Here is a 9,722-nt window from a genome sequence, read left to right on the forward strand (position 1 = left end):
GGGGGGGCTGAGTACCCCATAAAACGAGAGCCCCCCCTGTAAGATTTGAAAATCATAATGGTGCAGGGGGGGAGGAATCTCTGATTTTGTTAGGGCATTGTGATGGGCAGTCCAATTTTTTTTTTGCAGCCCCCCCACAAGAGTCAGTGTAATTTGAACTGTAGCCAAGTGCTTATCAGTTTCACTTTGTCAGCACAAGTGTCAATAATTGTTTCCCACCCTAGAAAAAGAAAATCTCTTGACTTTTCATATTTCAAATTAGGTCTGTTTAAATAACAATGGAGTTAGGTCCCTTGCAGTGTCTTGGTAGTAATCCTTTGTTGGGTCATGTGCCTTCTTACCATCTCTAGCCAGATGTAGGCTCTTGGAATTCCATAATATAATTCCGTTTAGTTACAATAAAACAAACGCTGGGAAGAGATAAAGACATTCATAAACATGTTTTAAACTATGGTGTCATGGATAGTTTCTGGGTGCCTTTGGGCCTGTTTCTCTCAGCATGTGATAATTTTATCTGAGATCAGCGGAGGCATTTGGAATGTACTTGGTTATGAGTTTAAGGTTCAAATTCTTGCTGCATAGGTTTGGTTTGTTTTGGACATCATGTGAATAAGTGCCTATATAAATAAAAGTGAATCTGCTTTGTTAGTGTGCCATGTAACAATGTAGAACTGAAAGCTCCCCCATCCCCAGGCAAGAAAGGTATAACTTAATTCAGCTTGCAGGGTAACTTTTTGCATAATATGCATGATGCATAGCATTTCTAAAAACAAGTTAAAGGTTGATCCACCACAAAAAGAAAGAAAATCATACTCTATACAACTAACACACAGAAAAGGATAAACGATTTATTGGGAGTGACTGCTGCTTTTAATAATATTTGTAGTCTTTTACAAGCTCATTTTAGAGCATTTTCAGGAAAGGGCAGTGGATTCTGGCTCCTTCCATTTATCTTTTAATGTCCCCAGAGGAAAAGCTGGATAGAATTACCACCAATATCACTTCTGTTGGGGTTCTATAATTTTTAGTTCTCCAGCTGGGACAGATAATCAGAAATATTTTCACTACAGTTAGCATTCAGCTCGGGAAATGTTATTTCTTTCAAGTTTTGGGGTACTAACTAACACAGTTTATGGTGAATAAACTCTGAATTGAAAGCTTGTGGGTTATGTTTCTCAAGAAAAATATTTGTTTTCTTCAGTTTCACTTTATCCAGGAAGTTACAAGTAAAATTTATTGAACTACAGCTCCCTGGAAATCTCCAGAGCTCAGGATTTTTAGGAAGCTTGACTTTATTTTTATTTTGAGCATTGGATTATTACAGGTGAAGTTTACTGTACAGACAGGAGATCTTCTTGGTAGCTGATCCAAAATTGTGGATTGAAGTGTCATCAGTACTAAGAATTACCATTGTGCCTTGCCTTCTTATGTTCCAAGTGCAAACACCTTTAGTTAACCTTGTCTTTTTTAGTACAAATACACAGCATAGTGGTTCAGATAATATATTTACATTTAAAACAATGATCTCCATAAAATTGACCCCTGGGAGTAGGAGTTGAAAAGTAAGAACCACATGCGACTGAGGTTAGTTATATAAGGCTGCTGACCCGCATTAGGTTAAAGGCATGATGAGATCTGATCTGCAATCCCAACAACTGCGCCTCCTGCTATGCCACATGTGAATGACAGGAGGTGCAATTCTGAGATTGGGTATCAGGTCTAGCTCCTGGGACCCACTGGGCTGGTTTGAACTGCTGGAGCTGGGTGCTGATCAGCTAAGTAGTGGCAGCATAGCAACTGCACTAGGCTCAAATGGGCCCTGGTCTCATCCCTTCCAGGGTTTGAGTGGAGGAAGAGTGAGGACCATGTTGGGACTTGAATGGGCCCTGGTGTAGTCCCTTCTGCCACCAGTCTGCTGATCAGGGGAAACATAGGGACCATGCAGTCCCCCTGCTGCCCTGATCAGGTGATTGGGGACTGTACCAGGGCTTGTTTGAGCCCCAGCATGGTTCCTATGCAACACATTCAATTTAAGGTGCAATGGAAACCAGACTAAAATCATTATAAAGTTTTTGTGTAATAATTTTGTGGCTCCTTTTTCTTTTATTGAGCCACTAATTGCTTGAATATGTGGCTCTGCTGCACTTAAAATGTTAATCAACATGTTAATCAAATCTTTAAGTATAATGTTGCTAGGGACCTTAAGGACCTCAGCTGTACTTACTGGGAAATGACTTATCTGGATACATTGGGTTGTTAGTTACCAGATAGCTTTGCTACTCTGTTAAATCAACCTGTACATACAATGATTATTCCTTCATTTAATATAGTTAAGCAACAGCTATCCCAATTAACTTATACATGGTCCAATAAAAGCTATCACAAAAGACCCATTGCCTTCCCAGCTATGATCCTAGATCATAAAGAGTAGCTATACATCTGTATACAGCAGCCTCAAGTCTCTTACAGTTTTACTTGGAGCTTTTTCTGTGATCTTGAAACATGGATTAACATTTTAATAAACACTTTCGTCAGAATGTTTGTGTTGCTTTTAGGTACAGTAAATGAATATGGGCTAATTGAAGTTAATGTGAGTTTTGCCATTGACTTCAGTAGAGTCAAGATTTCACACTATTTGGCTATCTGAGATTTTGAGTTTTCTCAGTAACAGCAGAAACATCACAGATTTGGGCCAAATTCATGGCTTTTACTTAGGGAGAGAGAGGCCCAGGAAGAAGCTGCAGTACTTGGCCTTCAGACTGATTTGTTCTGTTTCCTGCCATTCGAAGTCAATGTAAGTGGCTGATTTCAGCTAATTGTTGGTGTTTACTTCCTGGTCCCAATCTGGCAAGGGGGAGGTATTTGGCTCTTCATGAGATCAGCCCAAACTTGAATAACTGGGCTTCAAAAGCCTCAAGGAAAGATCTGTTTCTTATACAGAAATCTTTGCTTAGTTGTTGCACTGTTATACCATATTTCACTTTAGAAGAGCAGCTGCTATATTTTAACTTGGTGGCAGAATTCTCAGAATGTATTGTTTCTCTTCTTTTTCAATTCAGGTTAAGAATTTACTGGATTTGAGCATCTTGGCCTTCATTCCAACCATTTTCTTAGGCATCCTTGGAGGCCTGTTAGGAGCGCTTTTTGTTTCCCTAAATATAAAGATAAATAAACTACGCATGCGATTTTTTAGCTCAATTTCCAAATTGTTCCTCAGAAAAACAAGCAAGCTGTTGGATTCAATGATGATTCTTGTAAGTAAATAATAATTTTCTCAAGTTAAAGTTTGAAGTCATATTTTCAATAGATGAGGTTGTCTGGATGGAACAACAGATGACATGGAAAAGTAAATTCTGTTAGCCCAGAATTTAGCACAATTGGTGTTTCATGGAATAAAAAGGAAGTGGGTGGCATGCAAAGATTTTAAGCCTGTATGTGCATGTATATGTATATATAATGTTCTTTATTTTGTTTTTTTTACACTACTTATTGTGCTTTATCTTTTATTTTATATTTATTTTATCATATTTTGTCATCTTTCTTGGCTGTTCTTTCATTCTGATAATACTGCTTCCAGCTAGGGTTATAGAGTTCAATTCTGTTGGACTGCTGACTGTTTGCTTTGTGTGATATTGCTTTGTGGATTATTATTAGGTTCCAACCATTTTATTTCACTTCACTCTGACACAGCATGAAAGTTTTTTTGGGGTGTGCTTTCTTGGTTTAGTTGCCTGCTTCTTTTTTCTCTGTCACCGGAAAGGATGCCCTTTCCAGGAGATGCGCTGACCTTGTGAGGTTCCTTCCAACCTGACTTTTCTATGATCCTATGTTCCTTTCCCTGGCCTTTCCTATCTTCAGCTGTCAGTCTGCCAGGCCTGCTCCCTTCTAATCAACTTGTTATTTTGAAGGGTCATCTTGCTTTCATGTTTTGGGTCTTTTTTTAGTGAACTCAAGTAGCTCTCTCACTTATATCTGCAGTTTATACATGTAAAAAGATTTTAGGAGTTTTTCAGCCCTTAGGACTCTGAAATAAAGTACAGCAGCAAGACTAGTTTCTTCTCTTTTGGAGGAAGGTTTATACATGGTGAATAAGGGTTAGAATTTTGGTTCAATCTTACATTTTGAATGTTACTCAAGAGCTTCTGGAATTATCTTATTTCCAGTGCCTGAAATTACCTAGTCTTCTGCTAAGTTTTAATTGATGCAAAGGATTATTAGAAGGAATACTGAAAAAGTATGGCAAGCTTAAAAGGTTTTTATGTTTTGTAGGTGCATTTTCATCATTTCTGAGTTCATAAATATAGTAATGGAATTAAGTATTTTGGGGGGCAGAAGGAATGAAGGATTAGGAGCCTTCTATTGTATTTTATTCTGATTGCTCATTATTTCTTTTCTTCTGAGCACCTGGTTGCCATAATTTTTTTCAATCTTTGAAGAATTTTTTTGTTTTCAGATATTTTAAAGTGTCTGAATGCCTTATTGTGCTTTTTCTCTTTTTCAGAGAAACAAACAAAAACCTCATACTGTTGACATCACTTAGGCAGGCTTGCCAGCATATTTTCTGAGTTCAAACTCTATCCCCTTCTCTCCTGAAGAAGAAAAGCCCACCCATACAGATTCTCTCATCCTGCTTGCCCAAATGAGCCTATAAGCCAGCCAGTGCTTTGAGGCAACAAAAGGACATTAGTATCAAAAAAGAGGAATTATAAGGATGATTTTGGTATCAGTTACTGGATGACCATGAGAGAAAAATTATTACAGATTTAATTCTACTATTTTTTTTACGTATGTTGACATTGGGTCCTGTCTACAATAAAGTAATGTCAGTGTTGTAAGCCAGTGGTGTATGCAGCATTAAGCCTAGCTATAACAGGGCACATATTTATTTTGGTTATTATATAAAGAGAACCATATGGAAAAACACAGCAGATATATAAGCCATATTGTAATTGTGTGCCCCCAGTGTGATGGTTGTAACTGTTATGGCAGAATAGAGAGGACTTAAAACAGGGCACTGGGCCATGTATATAAAACCTGATTGCTGTGAGAGGACTTTTTATTAAATTATAGCCTGTTATCAGTCTGTTTTTTTTACCTCAAAATTTTTCGTTTTCAGTCACCAATTTACTTCATTTGAAGAAAGAAAAAATAAGTTCTTGTTTTAAATAATAAAAATCTTTGCCTTTTAGGAATAAGAGAGTCCTTGATCAAAGTAAATTCAATATTGCCCTGGAAATGGACCTGGATGTGCAGGCACAAAATAGAATTTTATTACCTTTGAGGCCTACTAAGTATGAACTTCTCTATATCCAGAAAGCTCCACACACTTATTTAATGACCACCTCTTGGGTCACACATGAAGTATTGAACTGGAGACCTTCCAGAGCTAAAAGCATAAGTTGTTATAGCTTGAGTTGCACACACTCACCAATGGGTTATACCAGTGGTGCTCAACCTTTTTATCTGGTAGGCCAGATGGGCAGTGCCCAGTCGCTCCATGGGCTGGATCTGGCTGGTGGACCCAATCCAGTGACCAAGGTGGGCACAGCAGCGCCCCAGTCAGCCACGCAGAAGGGGTTTGGGGGCATCGTGGCCCTGATCCAGCTGTGTGTAGGGGAAGCGAGCTTGGCATGGCCCCAACCCACCCCCATGGGAAGGGCGGGAGGGGGCATGACTTGGCCCCAATCCAGCCCCATGGGGGGGGGGCATGACCCATCCCCACAAGAGGAAAGGAGGATGCCCGAGCACCAACCTGGCTGGGTGGGGGGGCAGAAGAGGGTGTGGCCCAGCCCAGAACGAGTTGCACAAGGAAAGGATGTGTAGACAGTTGGGCAGAGGGAAGGGGTGCGGGCTAGCTCCGAACCAGCAGCCCTGGGGAGGGGGCATGGTCTGCTTTCACAAGGAGAAAGGAACACAGCCTAGCCACAGGGAAGGAAAGGGGTATGGCCCAGCCCCTATGGATAGGGTCAGAAGTTGCACATAAACTGGTTTAAGTGATCAGAAACTGATTTAAACCTGTAACAGAACAGAAGTTCAGTGCACATAAACCAGTTTCAAAATGACTGAAGCTGGTTTAAGATGAACCTGGTTGAATGTAGTGTCAGACTCAACTGATTTGGGTCAAACCAGTTTATGAAGCTTCTGTCCCAGACCCCTTCCTGGTTCAAGTTAAATCATAGTCCCTGAGCACGCTTTCCAGCCCTGGGCTGTGCTATGCTGTCTGCTCCAGCAGAGAAGGGCTGGGGGAGGGGGACAGGGAGTGGGGGTTAAAGCCCCCTTCCCCTGAGTACAGAGCTCCCCTGCCCTGCCCTGTCCTGCCCTGCCAAACATACTGCTGGCTGTGACTGTGGATACAAATCCCAGAGGCACCTGGAAGCAAGAAGTGATGAGCAACCCTGCAGAGTCGTCCTACTGTGATTCTGGACTGCAAATCCCAGAGACCACAGGGGCAGCAGAAAGAGGAAGCAAACGCAGCTCATGCTGGCTGTGCCAGAGAGCCATGCTCTAGTGCCTCCCAGCTCCTGGCCTGCGTCCCTGCAGGCCTGTGGCTGCGAAAAGTAAATGTCTGCTCACCTGTTAGTCAGTTTAGTCGCTGCATTTTAGATTAACCTGCAAAAACTGAATTGATTCAGCCTTGGGTTTTTTCACTGTCTGTACTTAGCCTATTTGGTTGTGTTAGGGGGAGGATTATGGTCTGGCTCTGCCCTACCCCACAGGGCTTGGGGTTTTGATGACAGGGAGGAGTGGCAATATTAACTTCCACTGCTCCCCTGCTGCCAAATTTCTTGACCCATGGGGAGTCCTGTGGACCAGTTTCCAAGGATTCACAGGCCAGAGGTTGAGCACCCCTGGGTTACACTTCTAATTTCTCTGCAAGATGACTAACAAATTTTTTTAGTATTTGAAAACTGAGGTGTGGAAACCTCTGTTTCCTACATCTCTTTATATCCAGTCTCATTGTTTGCTTATCAACTTCATCCTGCTTTTATCCCAGACTGGAGCTCAACTCCTTGAGCAGAACAATATTAAAGGAAAGGATCCTTTATGAATTTACTTATAGAAACAGTTCAGTTCTGTGCAATGATGACTTGACTAAAAGAGTAAGATCCTATGGGAAAAGGATATAATTTTTTTCAAATTGCGGTATTGTTTATTCAATGACTGCTGAATTTGAGCACCTTGGGGACTACAACTTCTATTCTTGACAATCTACATAATGTTGCTAGGAAACTGGGTTTCATTCTTTCATTATTAGCAAATATTTAATCATTTTTACTGTCCAGCCCCATGTCTGGTGTACCTAGGAGAACCCAGTTACTTTTTAGGGTTAGGTTCCTTTGCTCCCCTGGGATAGATTTCGTAGACATTAGGGCTGGAAGGGACCTCAGAAGATCATCGAGTCCAACCCCCTACCCCAGGGGCAGGAAGTCAGCAGGGATCACAGGATCCCAGCAAGATAAGCATCCAATTGTCTCCTGAAGGTGTTCAAAATAGGTGCTTGAACCACCTCCGGCAGCAGTCTATTCCAAACCTTGGGGGCTCAGACAGTAAAGAAATTCTTCCTTATGTCCAACCTGAAATGGTCATGGAGGAGTTTGTGACCATTCGACTTTGTCATCCCTTGGGGCACTCTGATAAACAGACATTCCCCCAGATCCTGGTGAACACCCCTGATAAACTTATAGGTAGCTACCAGATCACCCCTGAGCCTGTGCTTTTCCAGGCTGAAGAGTCCCATGGCTCTCAGCCTCTCATCATAAGGTCTGTTTTCTTGACCCTTGATCACGCATGTGGCTTTCCTCTGCACCCTCTCATCTGTAGTGCTAGCCAGTGTAGCACTGCCTAGCCTATCAGGATGTGGCAGGTTTTTCTTCCCAAGGTGGGGTTTGGGAAGAAAAACCACAGTGGGGGTTTGAGAAGTAACCTGGGACATCAAGCAGCTGTGTATGATTGCTTCAATGCTCACATGGTTTGTTGCAGCTTTAATTTTGAAGGGCACCACTCCTCTGGTCAGCTCTGTGGGACTACTGATAATTAGAGAAGTGATGCCCTTTGATGCAAAAGCTAAAGCAAACAGCCGCAAAGATAATCTGTAATTTGGCAATCTACTGCAATCCACCTGAATATGAATGATCCAAGTTCTGTTGTATGTTGTTATTTTTTAATAGTGTTCTATTAGTGTCCTGAGGCCCCAAGCAGAACCAAAACCAGAACCTCATTGTGTTGGTACTGAACATCATCATGAAAAACTAAGAGCTGTACAGTTTATAATCAAATACAGGGCTGTCCAACTGATGGCCCTTGAGGTATTAAATTAGGGTCTCACCTAGCTGCTGCTGCTTCCCCCCCTCCCCCCAATCACCCTGGCCCTAACTGGGTGCAGCAGCTGGAGTCTGCAGGCTCCCCATCACTCCTCCAGCTGTCGCATCCTGCCCTCACTGCAGAGGGTTGGGGCAGCATGATGCAGTGCAGGGAGCTGAGGGTCAGAGAGTCAGGGTCATGTGTGGTGGGGATAGGAGGATTGGCACTGCAGGGAGGAGCTGGGGGGGCAGAGTGTCTGCAAGGGTGCACACTGCAGTGGGGAGAGTGGGTGTCTGTGCAGCCCAGTGTTCTGTGGCTCCCCTGGTGCAGCCCACGTGTCATGCCCCCAGGGGCTTAAAAGCTGGACAGCCCTGATCTAATACAAAACATACTACTGTCATGTGTGCCTTTTATTATTCCAGTGTAAACTGCACATTTTCCAAAGGAACTTTGTTCCTAGCTGTTCAGGGTTGTAACAACTATTATTTTAACACTTCTAAGCCAGATCTTTCTAATTATAAGCAATTTCCCAGTCACTTGGAAAGGTCTAGCTTTCTCTTTTATATGAAAGACTTGTAATAGTAACTACCTGTGTGTGTGTGGCTGAATCTAGACAACCAATCAAAGAGCTCCGGGCAGACAGAATAAGCCTATTTTTTATATGGATACCAGCCAATTGCCTGTCAAGAATGATGGGCTGGGGGTGGGTGAGGGTAGAGCTGCCACCTACCACCCTGAGCTGCTGTCACCTCCCAGGAGCGGGGGAGGGGTGGGGAAACTTGTCCCTATGTCCCCCTCTGCCAGCACCCCATGTCCTCTGTGATCCTTGGAAAGATGCCCCCCCCCCCCACATAGTGCAGATAGGCAATAAGTGGGAAAAGGCATTTCGGTCCGCTGCCCAAAGTCACCCAGGAAGTCTGTAGCAGACACAAGAAGAGGCTCGTATTCCCCCAGACTTGCCAAGGAGACTAGGAAAAGTGTGCATCATGCAGGAGGTGAGGGGGATCAGCAGTATCTCATAAGAGTTACCGGTTAATAAAAATGGCTGCAGCAGCATGCAGGCAAATTAGATATATTTCGGTTAATCTGAATTCTTGGGAGCTGAGCTGTTTAAGTCTAGTGCTAACATTTATCAATAATAATGGCAATAACAATAATTAATAAACAGAGGAGCCCTGATTAATTATATGTTCTAACTGAATTTGAAACAGTTTCTTCATTTTTCTCATTAATTTGACAAATGTCGTTTATTTGCCCCTTTCATTAGCACAGGTGAGATGCGTGTATTTATATATAATCTGAAAGAGGGGGTTGTCCTTACATTTCAAATCAGTATAATTTTCTTTAAACTTGCTACCTGTGGGAGTTCCTATACTGTAACTTTCTATTAAAGTACATTTCTATACTTGACTTTTAATTTC

At 42.4% G+C, this 9,722-nt stretch overlaps 1 protein-coding gene across 2 annotated transcripts in view; it reads left to right on the forward strand.

Annotated features, from left to right (window-relative positions):
- The window catches only part of LOC109304449 (chloride transport protein 6-like), a 202,522-nt gene that overhangs the window by 26,173 nt on the left and 166,627 nt on the right, over positions 1–9,722 (forward strand). For both annotated transcript variants that reach the window (XM_019527052.1, XM_019527044.1), the window contains exon 7: positions 3,060–3,254. In XM_019527052.1, the coding sequence (XP_019382597.1) occupies positions 3,060–3,254 (195 nt within the window). The remainder of the gene's footprint in view (positions 1–3,059; positions 3,255–9,722) is intronic.

Source organism: Gavialis gangeticus, unplaced genomic scaffold, assembly GCF_001723915.1.
Source record: "Gavialis gangeticus isolate Ggan-Ray unplaced genomic scaffold, GavGan_comp1, whole genome shotgun sequence".
In the NCBI taxonomy this organism is placed as follows: Eukaryota; Metazoa; Chordata; order Crocodylia; family Gavialidae; genus Gavialis; species Gavialis gangeticus.